General features: G+C 42.3%; 1 protein-coding gene across 2 annotated transcripts in view; it reads left to right on the plus strand.

Annotated features, from left to right (window-relative positions):
* Window positions 1-17,508, plus strand: part of nrp1b (neuropilin 1b) — a 186,333-nt gene that overhangs the window by 121,155 nt on the left and 47,670 nt on the right. For both annotated transcript variants that reach the window (XM_060905961.1, XM_060905963.1), the window contains exons 11-12: window positions 7,322-7,492; window positions 7,811-7,837. In XM_060905961.1, coding sequence (XP_060761944.1) covers window positions 7,322-7,492; window positions 7,811-7,837 — 198 coding nt within the window. The remainder of the gene's footprint in view (window positions 1-7,321; window positions 7,493-7,810; window positions 7,838-17,508) is intronic.

Genomic DNA, 17,508 nt, shown 5'->3' on the forward strand with positions numbered 1-17,508 from the left:
GTGTCACTCTTTAACAAGCAACATACACAATATGGCCAAATGTATGTGGACACCTGATCATCACACCTGTATGTGCTTGTTGAATATCCCATTCCAAAACCGTATAGTTTTGGTCCACTCTTTCCAGCTATAACACCCTTCAGTCTTCAGGTAAGGCTTTCTACTAGATTTTGGAAATGTATCTGTGGGGATTTGTGCCCATTCAGTCACAAGAACATTTATCCCAAATTAATTTGTTGTATTTAGTAGGCTTGAGTGGCTTTGTGCAAGCCACATGAGTTCTTCCACACCAACCTTCCAAACCATGTTTTTATGAACCTCACTTTGTGCACAGGGATACGGTCATGCTTGTGGAAGTAATTTAATAAATTCATCTTGTAAATAAATCTTGTATTTTCAGAAGACAAGATCTGTGCCAAATTGAGTTTATAGTAGTTGCTCAAGTTCACAACCCCTCACTTAGCATCATTCCACATCAAGCTACATATACCAAAGTCCACTCTGGATCAGCACCCTTCAATTTCAAAGCACACACTCCAAAGTGCACTTACACACAAAAAAGACAATCATACCAGTGACTAGTTTGTGGTACAAAGGATTCATTATTGGTCAGCATTCAACTCTCAGTGGTGCTTGAAAGTTTGTGAACCCTTTAGAATTTTATACAACTAAAAAAGTTTGGACGCTGTGTAAAACGTAAATAAAAACAATGTGAAAATTTGCAAATCATGGAAACCCTATATTTCATTGAAAATAGTACAAAGATGACATATTAAATGTTGAAATTGATAAATTATTTTGGTTTTAAAAAGTATATGCTCATTTTGAATTTGCTATCTGCAACACATTTCAGAAAAGTTGGGATGGGGCAACAAAAGACTGAAAAAGTTGTGTAATGCTAAAAAAAACCTAATTTGGTTAATTCTCAACAGGTCAGTAACATGACTGGGTATTCTTGGGTTTCAGTCACGTGACTTTTCTTAGCGATTTCACTTCCGGTAAAACTGCTGGTGGTCAAGCAAACCAAAACGACTGCCTTAGTACAAACAACTAGCGATAACTTATCAGAGTATGCTCATAATCTAGAAGCCACTGCTCACTTTAGATATATTCAGAAAATTGCTATGTGCAATGAAATAGACCCCTACAGTCTTGGAAAGAAGGATTTGTCATACAGTCTCGAAAACTACCCTTCAGTTAAGTTCCCGGACATCTCGAACTATCTGGTGTTGGAGACATCCTTCTACACCGCAAAACAGATGAAAGCATGGAAGAGTATGGAGGCTTACAACTTTTTTGTATGTGGCTAGGTAAAGGACCTTGGTATCAAGTCACTGCTGAATGAATTCTATATTGTTTTTGCCCATGTAAGTATGTTTTTTAAAGCTTTTTGTTTGTGTCTTTACAACGAAGCGCTGCAAGTTGAAGTGTAAACAAACAATAGTTTGCTTGATTCTCACTTGTGTTTGCTCTTATCTCTCATATAAATCATTCACAAAGAGAATCAGAAACCCCTCTAAAAGACCTGGATCTTAGTTAAACAAGATGGAGAAGTGATTACTGCGCATTGTAACTGTATGGTTGGGTAAGAATTTTGTCGCGACCTTCATGCATATAGACTTTATTATTTGTGGTTGTTTTGATTACGTGCACTTGCTGAAAGACTTGTTGAAAAGGCCGCTAGGACACCCTGTTAAAGAAAGCGAGACACGCGTTGTTTTCAATGTGGTGGCCATTGAGTGAGGAATAAACAAAGAAACAGCTGGGGACTTTAGCGATTCATGCCTAAAAAAAGTAACGTAAAATAATGACACATAGCAAGAGAAATACTTGGAAAACACTAACGACATAGTTGAGAGGGATATACAAACCTTTCACGAAGTGATCACTGCAAACTCAAGAATGCTTCGACTTGGCTCCCTTTGATTTCAGTGAGAGGTTCAAAAGACACATTTCTCGCCATCTTTTTGTGAAATACTGTGTTCGTTCACCCTTTTTTATTAGTTCATGGGGAACCCTGAAGAAACTTTTATCAGTTTTATGGTTTGATCGATTTGAACAACCTAAAACAACGCAAGCGTAAGGCATTTTTCATGCGAGGAATGCACCTTCTTGGTACAAATGCTTTGTCAGCGGAGCTTTGGTTGACCACCAGCTAAAGTTTTGAATAACTAATGAGGCGGACGTGACGTCACGTGAAACCCAAGAATAAAAAGAGCATCCCAGAGAGGCGGAGTCTCTCAGAAGTAAAGATGGGGAGGGGTTCATCACACTGTGAAACACTGCATGGGAAAATAGTGCAACAATTTAAGAATAAAATTCTTCAATGTAAAATTGCAAAGAATTTGGGGATCATGTTATCTATAACATGATCAATGATACATAATATCATTAAAAGATTCAGAGAATCCAGAAGAATCTCTACGCAAAGGACAAGGACGAAAACCAACATTGGATGACCATGATCTTTGGGCCTTCAGGAGACACTGCATTAAAAACAGACATGATTCTGTAATGGAAATCACTGCATGGGCTCAGGATCACTTCTTAAAACCATCATCTGTGAACACAGTTCATCACTGCATCCATAAATGCGGGGGGGGGGGGGGGCATTAGTGCACATGGCATGGGTAGCTTGCACATCCAGAAGGCTCTTTTAATGCTGAATGAGATATACTGGTTTTGGAACAACATGCTGCCATGCAGATTACATCTTTTTCAGGGAAATCCTTGTTTATTTCAGCAAGACAATGACAAATTGCATTCTGCATGTATTACAATTGCATGGCTCCATAATAAGAAAGTCTGGGTGCTAAACTGGCCTGCTGCAGTCCAGACCTGTCTCCCATTAAAAACAATTCATTAGTAAACCTAAAATATGACAAAGGAGACCCCGAGCTGTTGAGCAACTGAAATTGTGTATCAGGAAAGAATGGGATATTCAAAACTACAGCAATTGGTCTCCTCAGTTCCCAAACGTTTACAGAGTGTTGTTAAAAGTACAGGTGATGTAACACAGTGGTAAACATGCCCCTGTCCCAACTTTTTTGAAATGTATTGCTGACATCAAATTTAAAATGAGTACATATTTTTCAAAAACCAATAAAATTTCACAGTTTCAACATCTGATACATTGTCTTTGTACTATTTTCAATGAAATATAGGGTTTCCCTGATTTGCAAATCTTCACATTCTGTTTTTTTTTTTTTTTTAATTTATGTCCCGCAGTGTCCCAACTTTTTGGAATTGGGGTGAGTGGCAAAAGTATATGCACCTTTTGCTTTCAGTATCTGGTGTGACCCCCTTGTGCAGCAATAACTGCAGTTAAACATTTCTGGTAACTGTTGGTCAGTCCTGCACGTTGGCCTGGAGGAATTTTAGCCCATTCCTCTGGACAGAACAGCTTCAACTCTGGGATGTTGGTGGGTGTCCTCACATGAACTGTTCACACAACATTTCTATTAAATTAAAGTCAGGACTTTGACTTGGCCATTCCAAAACATTTATTTTAGTTTTCTTTAACCCTCCTTTAATAGAATGACTGTATGCTTGTCATTGTCTTGCTGCATGACCCACTTTCTCTTGAGATTCAGTTCACAGACAGATGTCCTAAAATTTTCCTTTAGGATTCGCTTGTATAATTGAGAATTCATTGTTCCATCAATGATGGCAAGCTGTCTTGGCCCAGATGCAACAAAACGAGCCCAAACCATGATACTACCACCACCATGTTTCACAGCTGGGAAAAGGTTTTTATGCTAGAATGCAGTGTTTTCCTTTCTCCAAACATAATGCTTCTCATTTAAACCAAAAAGTTCTATTTTGGTCTCCTCCATCCACAAAAATTTTCTAACATTTTTCTGGCTTGTCCACGTGTTCCTTAGCAAACTATAGTCAAGCAGCAGTGTTCTTTTTGGAGAGCAGTCACTTTTCCCTTGCAACCCTGCCATGCACACCATTGTTGTTACGTGTTCTCCTGATGAGCATTAGCCAATGTGAGAGAGGCCTTTAGTTGCTTGGAAGTTACCCTGAGTTCCTTTATGACCTTGCGGACTATTACACGCCTTGATCTTTGAGTGATCTTTGTTGGTCAGCCATTCTTGGGGAGGGTAACAGTGAGCTTGAATTTTCTCCATCTGTTTGATTGTGGATAGGTGGAGTCCAAACTCTTTAGAGATTGTTTTATAAGCTTTTCCAGCCTGATGAGCATCAACTATTCTTTTTCTGAGATCCTTAGAAGTCTCCTTTATTCAAGCAATGATACACTTCCACAAACATGTGTTGTGAAGATCAGACTTTGACAGATCCCTGTTCTTGTAAATAAACAGGGCACCTATTCACACCTGATTGCTACCCCTATTGATTGAAACCATCTGACTCTCATTTCACTTTCAAACTGACTGCTAATCCAGAGGTTCACATATTGGCTCATTTTCCTTAATAAATAAATGACCAAGTATGATATTTTTGTCTTGTTTGTCTAACTGGGCTTTGTGTTTCTACTTTTAGGACGTGTGAAAATCTGATGATGTTTTAGGTCATATTAATTCTAAACGGTTCACCAACTTTCAAGCATAACTACAGATATTGTAAATGCATATTTTATTTCCACAAGCTGGAACAGGTTTGGGCTAGGGTCCTTACTTCCATGTAAGGTAAATCTTAATGTTAAAGCATACAAAGATTTCATCTCATTATCTCTAGCCACTTTATCCTGTTCTACAGGGTCGCAGGCAAGCTGGAGCCTATCCCAGCTGACTACGGGCGAAAGGCGGGGTACACCCTGGACAAGTCGCCAGGTCATCACAGGGCTGACACATAGACACAGACAACCATTCACACTCACGGTCAATTTAGAGTCACCAGTTAGCCTAACCTGCATGTCTTTGGACTGTGGGGGAAACCGGAGCACCCGGAGGAAACCCATGCGGACAGGGGGAGAACATGCAAACTCTGCACAGAAAGGCCCTCGACGGCCACGGGGCTCGAACCCGGACCTTCTTGCTGTGAGGCGACAGCGCTAACCACTACACCACTGTGCCGCCCCGCATACAAAGATATTCTAGACAATTACATGCTTCCAACTTTACGGCAACAGAGTGGGGAAGAGCATGATGCCATAGTGTCCATATTTTTGGCCATATCATGCATCAAAGGGAAAAATATACATATCTACATAGGAGGGGTCAACAATATAATAATAATAATAATGTTAAATGGTGGGCGGCACGGTGGTGTAGTGATTAGCATTGTCGCCTCACAGCAAGAAGGTCCTGGGTTCAAGCCCAGTGGCCAACAAGGGCCTTTCTGTATGGAGTTTGCATGCTGTCCACGTGGGTTTCCTCCGGGTGCTCTGGTTTCTCCCACAATCCAAAGGCATGCAGGCTAGGCTGCTTGCTTTAATTCATGTCAACCTTTATTTAACTGACAAAAGTACAAAGAACAGATTTTCAATAGTTTTATTAACCAACTTAATTGTATTTTGTAAATATAAATGAAGTTAGAATTTGATGCCTGCAACACACACCCAAAAAAAAGTTGGGACAGAGGCAAAATAAGACTGAAAAGTTTATAGGATATTCAAGTACCACCATTTTGGAAGATTCCACAAAAAACAGGATAATTGGTAACGTGATTAGGTATAAAAGGAGCATGCACCAAAGACTCAGTCTTTGCAAGCAAGGATGGGTCGTGGCTCACCCCTTTGTGCCATAAATTCATGAAAGATTTGTTAGTCAATTCAAAAACAACATTTCTCAACAAAAGATTTTAGGTCTTTCAAAATCTACAGTACATAATATTGTGAAAAGATTCAGGGAATTCGGAGATATCACAGTGCATAAAGGGCAAGGTTGAAAACCACTGTTGAATGTGTGTGACCTTCCAGCCCTCAGGTGGCACTGCCTGAGAAACCGTCAAGCTAATGTGACAAATATAGCCACGTGGGCTTGGGAGTACTTCATAAAACCAGTGTCACTGAACACAGTCCACTGCTGCATCCAAAAATGCAACCTGAAGCTGTATTACACAAGGAGGAAGCCATTCATGAATTCTATGCAGAAACATCGCTGATTTCTCTGGGCCTGAACTCATCTCAGATGACTGGACTTCGAGTTTTCAGAGTCAAACGTGAACATGACCATCCATGTTATTATCACAGAAAAGTGTAAAAGCCAGTACCCATGGCATGGGAGAGTTGCATGTGTGTGAAGGTACCATTGATATATTGGGGCATATATTGGGATTTTAGAGATATTCATCAAGGAAATGTCTCTTCCCAGGAAGTTCATGCTTATTTTGGCAGGACAATGCAAGGCCTCATTCTGCATGTGTTACAACAGCATGGCTTCATAGACACAGAGTGTGTGTGCTTGACTGACTTGCTGCCAGTCCAATTCTGTTCCCTATTGAGAATGTGTGGCGCATCATAAAGAGGAGTTATTAGACAATGGCGGCCATGAACTGCTGAGCAGCTGAAGCCTTGTATCTAGGAAAAATTAACAAAAATTCAAATTGCAAAACTGCAACAAGTAGTATCCTCAGTTCCCATACAATTAAAAAGTGTTATTAAAATGAAGGTAATGTAATACAATGGTAATAATGCCTCTGTCCTAACTTTTTTTTAGTGTGTTGCAGGCATCAAATTGTAACTTAATTGCATTTTGTAAGTATAAACAAAGTTAGAATTTGATGCCTGCAACACACTCAAAAAAGCTGGTCAGTAAAACTACTGAAATCTTTTCTTTGTACTTTTGTCAGTTAAAAATCTGTAATTAACAAATTACAGATTTTTGTTTTTATTTCCTTTTGGTAAATATCCCAACATTTCTGGAAGTGACTTGATGCTGATCACACATAGCACTGCTTCTCCAAATATGTGTAGAGGGACATGGTCCTTTTTCTTAGTTTTTATGAAGTCCACAATGATCTAATTTTTGGTGGTGTTAAAGACCACATGTAGTGTAGATCAGACTTTCTCAGGGAAGCATGACCTATAAAACCAGTTGACAAATATCAATAGAAAGTGTCACTTCACTTACAATGTGGTATCATCCAAAAGAGGATGGGTTTCCTTTTCTGTCTGGTTACTCTCAAGGTTTCCTCCTCATATCATCTTTGGGAGTTCTTGCTTTGAGTTTACTATTAAATCTACATACAGATTTAAAATATAGCTCCTTTAAAATAATGTTTATTGTTAAACGAATATAAATAAAATTTAATGTTTTAACATGAAATGCTTATCAAATGATTGCACAGTTTGCATTATTTGTTTTTGCATAAAAACATTCACGCTTATAAAAATTATTTTTTTTTATTACAGACACTACTCCTCTTCCTCCTACCACGACAGTGGTAACTACAGTGAGGGTAACTACTAACATTCCAGTAACCAGCCAAACAATTGCTGGCATCACCACAACAGAGGACTGTGATGAAGAATCTGCAACTTGTTACAGTGGAACAGGCACAAGTGAAGACTATGACCCTACAGGTAACATATACACACCTTTCTAAATTACATTTAGCAATTTAGCATATGCTTTTATCCAGAGTGACGTACAACAAGACCCTGACATACAGCAGTGGGCAGCCCAGGGAGCAGTTGGGGGGTTAGGGGCCTTGCTCAAGGGCACTTCAGCCATTCCTGCTGGTCCAGGGAATCCAACCAGCGATATTTTGGTCCCAAAGCTACTTCTCCAACGTTTAGGCTATGGCTTCCCTTTAACTTTACATGGATATGTAACACAGGCACTGGCAACATTTTTGTTTGTGTATTAAGTCTTCATTGTGTGCTTGTGTTCAACGACAGGTACGGTGGCAGACCCCATGGAATCTGGTGAGAAGGATAACATATATACACACACTACATACATACATATTATGTAGATCAGAAGATAATACACTCCAAGAGTTGAATAAATTAACATATACAGCATTAATTCATAATGTATTCCTAATAAAATATTTGAGAGAGCATAAGAGAATCTGAAGAATGAGATGTCTGGAAAGAGAATGTCTGAGAGCGTTGCTAATTGGATGTTGGATATATGCGCATCACTGTAAAAAAAAATAGTTGAGAATACTTGAAATTTCAAGGCAACCGTCTGCATTAAGAATTTTATGTTTTGCCAACAATGTGCCCATGATAATCCAAACTATGATAAAACTGTTATCTTTATTAAGAATTCTTAATTAAGTCAATTTTCAATTCCTCATTCTACCAACATAGATTTCTCTTTTTGCTGAACAGTGGCATTCACAGTAGTGCAAAAAGGCAATCACAATTTTTTTTTTTTAGATTTTTTTGGGGCTTTTTTCACCTCTATTTGGATAGGACAGCAAATGAGCAGGAAAGAGAGAGACGGGGAGGTATCGGGAAATGACCTCGGGTCGGAACTGAACCCGGGTCCCCGGATTTATGGTATGGCGCCTTATCCACCTGAGCCACGACGCCCCCGAGGTTATCACAATTTATCATTAAACTATACATGCCTTTTTTCATTGTTCTACACAATTACAAAAATTTTTAAAACCCACATTGTGGGTATGGCGTCGTGGCTCAGGTGGATAAGGCGCCATACCATAAATCTGGGGACCCAGGTTCAATTCCGACCCAAGGTCATTTCCCCATCCCTCCCCGTCCCACTCATTTCCTGTCTCTACACTGTCCTATCCAAATAAAGGTGAAAAAAGCCCCCCAAAAAAGTCTGATAACCTCAATTGCCTTTTTGTACTACTGTGAATGCCACTGTTCAGCAAAAAGAGAAATCTATGTTGGCAGAATGAGGAATTGAAAATTGACTTAATTAAGAATTCTTAATAAAGATAACAGTTTTATCATAGTTTGGATTATCATGGGCACATCATTGGCAAAACATAAAATTCTTAATGCAGACTGTTGCCTTGAAATTTCAAGTATTCTCAACTATTCTTTTTTTACAGTGATTCTGTGTGACATAATTCCTGTTTTCGAGTTGTTTGCTACGAGTCTTTTTTCGCGAGTGTTGGCGTTAATCACTGATCTTTTTATCTTTTCAACAAATAATTTTTCACTATCTTTTTCATTTTTGATTGTACTTTCACTTTCCCTTTTTCTGCATTTTAAATTTATTTGGAGAATGCCAAAAACCGGAAGTTTTTTCCTCCCGTGCAAAGTCCGCAATTGGAGGCCATCCATATCGGATCCGCCTTAATAGAAACAGATCTTCAATAAAGGTACATAAATCCATTCATCAAGGCACATATTCAGCTTGTTCAGTGTGCTGAGTGCAGGATGTTTAGTCATTCTTCCTCTGTCGTTAGTGACAGCTTTATTTGTGAAAAGATTAGTTAGCTCTCTGACAGGGAAGACTGCAGCTTTAGAGGTGCATCCAGCATCCAAACTCTAGAGAGGGTGAGTGAGAATGAGAGCAGTGTAGTTTCTGTAAAAGAAAGTCTGGATGCCCTAGGTGGAGTTAGTAATCCCCTAACTCTGGCATTAGAGCCCTCACAATGGGGCGAATGGGTGACGACTTGGTGGCATAATCGCAGAGCCAAAGCTATCACTGAGGCTCGTCCATGGGAGCACCACTCCTCTCTGCTTCACGTGTCAAACAGGTTTGCTCTCCTCAGTGAAGCACCCACTGAAAAACATAAAAGAGCTCTGGTTATAGGGCATTCTATCATACAGCACGTGAAATTAGCTAGGCCTTTAGGGGCACCAGCAGCTTTAGTCAGGTGTATATCGGGAGCCAGGGCATAGCAGGTAATCTTAGGGTCCTAGGCAAGCACAGGTTTTCAAAGATAAATATCCATGTAGGAGCTAACAATATATGCCTTCATCAGTCTGAGGCTACAAATAGTAACATTTTAGAGGTGTTTAAATTCGTGAAGGTAATGTCTGATGCTGTAGCATGCTCTGGTTCCCAATGCGGTGTGGCAATGTAGCTTACAGCAGGTTATGGTCGCTGATCTGCAGGTTTTCCAGGTGGTGCTCTGAAAACAATGTGGACTTTATAGATAATTGGAATAGTTTTGAGGGCAGTGCTGGCCTATTAGGATGGGACAGTAGCCATCCCACTCAGGAAGGTGCTGCTCTCGTTTCTTGCAGCAAAGCTCATAATCTCAGAACAGGCCTAGTTAATTTGTGACAATCCAGAGCCAAGGCCAGGGAGCAAATGAACAGGCTAAACCGACTGTCTGCTAGCTACACAGAGTCATCACTCAGGTTCCACTATATCAAGACTGTGTCTGTTCCCTGAGCTAAACAAAAAAGTAGAAATACTCAGAGTTTGTTTGGGTAATCTAATTAATATAAAATTAGATCATACTGACTATACAGCCACTGCCAGTATCTTTGATCAAAAGGTAGGACTATTAAATATTAGATCTCTTGCATCTGAAGTGTTAATTGTTAATGAACTTATTACTGATCAGGAGTTTAATGTACTGTGTTTAACAGAAACATGGATTAAACCAAGTGAATACATAGCAGTAAATGAAGCTAGTCTTCCTGGATATAGTTATATACACCAGCCTCATCTAACTGGAAGAGAAGAAGGTGTCACGGTTGTTTATAATGAATAACTAGGTGTAACACAAAATTCTGGTTATAAATTCAATACATTTGAAGTTCTTTATACTAATATAACATATGTAGCCTCAAAAAATAAGTCTACCCAATCAATTCCATTACTTATTACTTACAGACCCCCAGGGCCATATTCTGAGTTTCTTTCTGAATTTGCGGATTTCATCTCAGACCTGGTTATTTCCTTAGAGAAAGCTTTAGCTGTTGGAGATTTTAGTATTTACTTGGATAAACCAGAAGACCCTGTGAAAACAGCGTTTGTATCCATTCTAGATTCAGTAGAGGTTAATCAGAACGTCATTGTCAGTACTGCACGCTGTGGTGCGTGCACCAAAAGGCGCGCCTTGGGCTGCGTGTGCGTCAAGTGAGCTCCAGAACGCGCGCCATGAACAAGGCGCACCTGTTCTCAATTAATGAACTAAGTGTTGGGCAATTTAAGGACTCCGCTGATGCAAGGACGATGCAAAGTATTACGCTACGTTCAGTGCATATTACCGAGCCTTGCTTCCCGTTTTTGTGATTTTCCTGGTTTCTCGACTCCTGTTCCTGGTTCTCGTTCTCATTTTGCCTCCAACATCCTGTTTGCTCCTCGACTGACCCTTTGACTGTTTTCTCGTTCAAGACCTTGCCTGCTGATTTGGACTGTTTGCTTTTGTGTTTGTTTCATGCACTTTATGTATAGATCACACTTTGTTCAATAAAACACTTCTGCACATACAGCCGCCTCCCTCACGCATGTGACAGAATACTTCACCCAAAATGGATGTAGCGGACGTGTTTCAGTACGTGATCCCATGCCGCTTCTGGGTATCCTTGTCCCTGCCACTCATCTCGTATTTTTGTCTGAAGACTGATTGGGTTCCCCCTGCAGTCTACTACGGGATATATCACCCTATGGGATTCAAGCTGCAGTATGATCTCTTCTATAAGAATCTCCAAGAGCCCAAGCCACCCGCACCCATCTGGGTAAGCTTTGTACTGACATTCATTGCTGGACGAGCACATAGATGGATGGACTATCTGATTCGGGTTGAACACCCGTGCCTTTGCAACTCTCAGACTTTCTTTGCCATGCTAAAGTTTTTTTTTTTGAATCCTTAGTAAGGGAGGAACCCCATAAAAATTTTTAGGGAGAGACAATCATGCCAGAGACTGACCCAGCTGAGGAGGCTGGCACTCCAGAGCTCCCTCCTGTGGTCGACGCAGTCAAGGAGGCTGTTGCTCTAGAGCGCCTCCTAAAGGCAACCACTCCAGTGGCCGACTCAGATGAGGAGGCCATCGCTCCAGAGCTCTCCCTAGTGGCTGAAGTAGAGACAGTAGAGGAGGCTGTCTCTTTTGAGCTGGTTTCTCAGCCAGAGCCAGTTCCTGCTCCTGTGCCAGCATCTGTTCCCATGCCAGCACTTGTTCCTGTTCCTGTGCCAGTGTCTGCCCCAGAGGCAGAGCCAGTCCAGAGTCATCTCCAGAGCCCGAGCCCAGTCCAGAGTCGTCTCCAGAGCCCAAGCCCAGTCCAGAGTCATCTCCAAAGTCCGAGTCCAGTCCAGAGCCTGAGCCCAGTCCAGAGCCCTCTACAGAGCTCAAGCCAGAGTCCACGCCATCTCCAGAGCCTGAGTCAGAGCTTGAGTCCAGTCCAAAGCTGTCTCCAGAGCCTAAGCTGTCTCCCGAGCCCAGTCCAGAGCCATCTCCAGAGCTCGAGCCCAAATTCAGTCCAGAGTCACCTTCAGAGCTCAAGTCCAGTCCAGAGTCCATATCAAGTCTCGCGATCAAGCCTATTCCTAGCCAAGAACCCAAGTTGTGTCCAGAGCCTGAGCCCGAACCCCCACCGGGGCCCCATATGATGGATTTTCGCTCCTGTAGCAAGCTCTTTGGGAGGGGGTTCTATCAGTCCTGCGCGCTGTGGCACGTGCACTAAAAGGCACACCTGTTCTCAATTAATGAACTAAGTGTTGGGCTATTTAAGGACTACGCTGATGCAAGGATGATGCGGAGTATTACGCTACGTTCAGTGCGCATTACTGAGCCTTGCTTCCCGTTTTAGTGGATTTCCTGGTTTCTTGACTCCTGTTCCTGGTTCTCGTTCTGCCTCCGACATCCTGTTTGCACCTCGATTGACCCTTTGCCTGTTTTCTCATTCATGACCTTGCCTGCTGATTTGGACTGTTTGCTTTTGTGTGTGTTTCATGCACTTTATGTATAGAATGCACTTTGTTCAATAAAACACTTCTGCACATACATCCGCCTCTCTCGCACATTTGACAGTCATAAGACCTACTTATAATGGTGGTCACACTCTTGATCTAATACTAACATTCAGTCTGAAGCTATCTCAGATCATTTTCTCATCTTATTCAAAATATGTCTGAGCAATAATATATGCACCTTGCCATGCTACCATGTTAAACGTACATTTCTGTCAATGACTTCACAAAATTTTATAAATAATCTCCCCGAGTTATTAACTTTGATTGGATCACCGTCAGACCCCACAGAACTTGATCTGGCAACTGAATGTTCAGAGGCAACGTTCTGCAATACTTTAGATAATGTAGCTCCACTTAAAAGAAAAATGATTAGACAGAAAAAAATGAGCACCCTGGTATAATGATTGCACTCACAATTTAAAACAGACCACCCAAAAATTAGAACATAAGTGGTGTCAAACAAAATTAGTAGTATTCAAATTAGTATGTAAGGAGAGCTTTCTGAAGTATAGAAAAACTCTCTCCACCCTAATAGAGGATAACAAAAATAATCCTAGATTCCTGTTTAATAGTGTAGCAAAATTAACTAGGAAAAAGACCACTATAGGCACATGCACGCCTGCAATATGTAGCAGCAACAACTTCATGAATTTTTTCAATGACAAAATTGAAAATATCCGACTATCAGTAAACCTGTTGAGAATGAACAAATTACAGACAGGGACACTTTGAACTACAGTTCCCAAGAACCACAGCGCCCCCTGTCACCAGCCTATTGAAATCAGCTGTCACTCGTCTCCCTAATTACCTGTCTCCCTGTTTAAGCTTCCCTCTCACATACACCATTGCAAAGTATCGTTCTGCTCTCTGTTCATACCAAGCCTTGTATTTTCTGACTGCCTCTCGATTTTCTGAGCCTTTGCTCTTCATTTCACGTTTTCGCTCTTTGTCTTCCCTCTACTATGTTGTTTGCCAATCGCCCGACCCTCACTAGTTTTCTGACTCCGATTCCAGTCTCATGTCTTGGCTTTGTTTACAGTTCGCACCCCACTCTCCTCTGCACATACATCCATAAGTGCCTGCATTCTGACAGGATACTTCGCCGAACATGGATGTAGTGGAAGAAGCTAAGCAGACTGCTCTGAATGTGCAGGGGCATTTACTAGGAGAACATCAACAGATGCTTGCAGACCTCAACACTCGTATGGCACAACTTGCAACTGTGATGTCTCAGGCCCTCCTAACACGCCCTGAGTCTCCTCCCAGCCCAGCGCTGCAGCTTTCCACACTGGAGAAATTTGCCGGAGACGCTATCGCATGTAAAGGTTTTCTGCTTCAATGCTCCATGTATTTCGCTACCATGCCTAACCTGTCTGACGAGCACAAAATTGCTAAATTTCTATCCTTTCTTACTGGCAAAGCACTATGATGGGCAACTGCCATTTGGGACAAGGGCGGTGAGTGGACCATGTCATATGAGCAGTTCCTCACCCTATTCAAGAGTGTGTCCGACCATGAACCTGAAGGGATTGAGGTCGGTGAAAGTCTGCTTACCAGTTCTCAAGGTTCTAGAAGCATTGTGGAGTATGCCCTGGATTTCAGAACATTAGCGGTTGCCAGTGGATGGAATGATCTGGCCCTGAAAGCAGTTTTTCGCCAAGGTCTGCACCCTGAGATCGTTAGCGAACTGGCCTGTAGAGATGAGAACCTCACACTGGACTCTCTCATTGACTTAGCTATTCATCTCGACCATCTGTTGTCACACTGACCGTCTATCCAAGAAAGTGCCAAGCCTCTTCAACCCTTCGAAGACAGTTCACCCATGGAGGTGGCATGCACCCGGTTAACCCATGCAGAGCGTGAGAGAAAATGAAAGGAGGGTTTGTGTTTCTACTCCAGGGGCTCCGAGCATAACATCAGACACTGTCCCATCCGTCCACCCCGTGTAGCTCCAGCAGAAAGCCCAGCACGACCTATGAGTCTAGTAAGAAAGTTCAAGTCAAAATCATTTAAGGTTCCAGTTTTATTAAAGGTGGCATCCTCCACAATACATCCTTTCTGCTTTTGTCGATTCAGGGGCAGAGGGGATCTTTATCAGCAGTACGATCGTTCAGAGGTTCAATCTGCCTACCACCCCTCTGCACAGTACACTCTGCATTAGGACCATCAACAGAGGACCCATAAGAGATGGTTTTGTCACCACTTGTACCATCCCAGTTCAGATCCAAGTAGGAGCACAGGGAGATGAGTTCTCTCACAAAGAACTCATCTCCCTGTATGTAACTACAACTGTGGATCATGATATTATTCTTGGTTATCCCTGGCTACAACTGCATGACCCCTTGATCTTGTGGCAGAATAAGGAAATTCTCCAATGGTCATCTACCTGCTTTCAGAGTTGTCTCTCTCATCCCCAGGTCAATCTGTCTTCCACCTCAGTTCAGATTCCACAGCCAGACTGCATGGACAATGTTCCTGACTGTTATAGGGACCTTTCAGAGGTCTTTAGTAAGAGGAAAGCCTGCGGGCTACCACCACACCGGGCATATGACTGTGCAGTTGACCTACTGCCAGGTATGTCACTGCCACATGGTTGTATATATCCCCTATCCCAAAAGGAACACACTGCCATGGAGGAGTATATTCAAGAGGCCCTCAAACAAGGATACATCTGCCCTTCCAAGTCTCCTGCATCTGCCAGTTTCTTTTTTGTGGAGAAACGAGGTGGTGGACTAAGACCTTGCATCGATTACAGAGGTCTAAACCAGGTCTCCATTAAATACCTTTATCCTCTTCCCCTTGTTCCGGCAGCCTTGGAGCAACTCAGGTCTGCTAGGATCTTCTCTAAACTTGACCTATGCAGTGCATATAACTTGATCAGGATAAAGAAGAGCGATGAATGGAAGACTGCCTTCAGCACTACCACCGGCCATTTGGAGTATCGGGTAATGCCTTATGGCCTTTCTTTGGCTCCCAGCGTGTTCCAGTGTGTAATAAATAACATGCTACAGGACATGCTAGGTAGATATGCCATCGCCTACATACTGTAGATGATATCCTGATAGACTCCCCAGATGAAAAAAGCCACCAGGAACACTTCAGAGCTATTCTCAAACGTCTGCTGGAGAATCATCTCTATGTAAAAGCAGAGAACTGTGAGTTCCATCACAGTCAAATCTCCTTCCTAGGTTACTGTATATCATCAGCACAGAATGAGTAAGCATGGACTCATCCAAGGTCTCTGCTGTCACTTCCTGGCTGATGCCCATGTCCATAAGGGACCTAAAGAATTTCTTGGGCTTTGCAAACTCCTATCGCCGGTTTATTTGGGGTTTCAGCACAATTCCCACTCCCTTAACAGCACTGCTAAAGAAGGGACCCAAGTGCCTCCAGTGGAACCCTGAGGCAGAAGAAGCTTTCAGTCGTCTCAAGCTAGCTTTCACCTCGGCCCCTATCCTTCAGCATCACGATCCAACCAAGCCTTTCATCTTAGAGTTTGATGCATCTGATACAGGAGTGGGGGCAATCCTATCTCAGTGTTTTGGGGAGAAACATAAGCTGCACCCAGTAGCTTTCTTTTCGAAGAAACTATCTTCAGCAGAAAGGAATTATGACATGGGTACGGAGAGCTGCTCGCCATTAAACTAGCCCTTGAGGAGTGGCAACATTGGCGAGAGGGAACCACTCACCCCTTTGTAATTCTTGCGAATCACAAAAATCTCGAATATCTCAAGAAAGCCAAGATGTTAAATCCACGTCAGACCAGGTAGGCACTCTTTTTCACCCGATTTAATTTCACAATTTCATTTCGTCCAGGCTCCAAGAATACAAAGGCCCTATCTTGAACCTTCAGTCCATCTCACCAAGATTCTGTTACCCATCCCATCCTCCCACCACAGTGTTTTTTACAATCAATCACATGGGATCTGGACAGAGAAATAAGGAGATCACAGCCACAAACCAGTCCCATTCATCTCCCACCTGGTCTTCTCTACGTGCCTAAGCATCTTCACAGCAGACTCATCACCTGGGCCCAGGCATCTCCTGCCATGGGGCACCCTGGCAGTCAACACACTCACCAAATGCTAAAAAACAAATACTGGTGGGAGAACATGCTCACGGAAATTAACTAGTTCATCACCTCATGTTCTGAATGTGCCCAAGCAAAGGTTCCCAGAACCCCCAACTGTGCCCTCTCCCTATTCTTCAGAGACCCTGGTCCCACATAGCTGTTGATTTTTATCACGGACCTCCCTCCCTCACAAGGCAACACCACAATAATGGCAACCATTGATCGATTTTCTAAAGCACTAAAACTAATCTCTTTACCTGGCATCCCCACAGCTTCTCAAACCTCAGAACTACTGATCCAACAACTCTTCAGGTACTACGGTATTCCCGAAGATATAGTCAGTGACCGGGGCTCTCAATTTATTTCACGTTTTTGGACAAGCTTCATGGAAAGATCAGGGGTATCGGTGGGCCTCACATCTGGCTGTCATCCCCCAGTCTAACGGCCAAGTAGAGAGAACCAACCAGGAAATCAGCTGTTTCCTGAGGATCTTCTGCATGCGTAACCAGGGGGACTGGGCACGCTTTCTTCCGTGGGCCAAGTATGCACAGAACTTCCTCAAACACTCTGCAACCCGATTAACACCATTTCAGTGCATACTCAGCTACCAACTACCCCTGTTTCCCTGGGACAACACATCTAGCCAGGTAAAAGCTGTAGATGACTAG

This window comes from Neoarius graeffei, chromosome 23 (assembly GCF_027579695.1).
Source record: "Neoarius graeffei isolate fNeoGra1 chromosome 23, fNeoGra1.pri, whole genome shotgun sequence".
Taxonomy (NCBI): domain Eukaryota; kingdom Metazoa; phylum Chordata; class Actinopteri; order Siluriformes; family Ariidae; genus Neoarius; species Neoarius graeffei.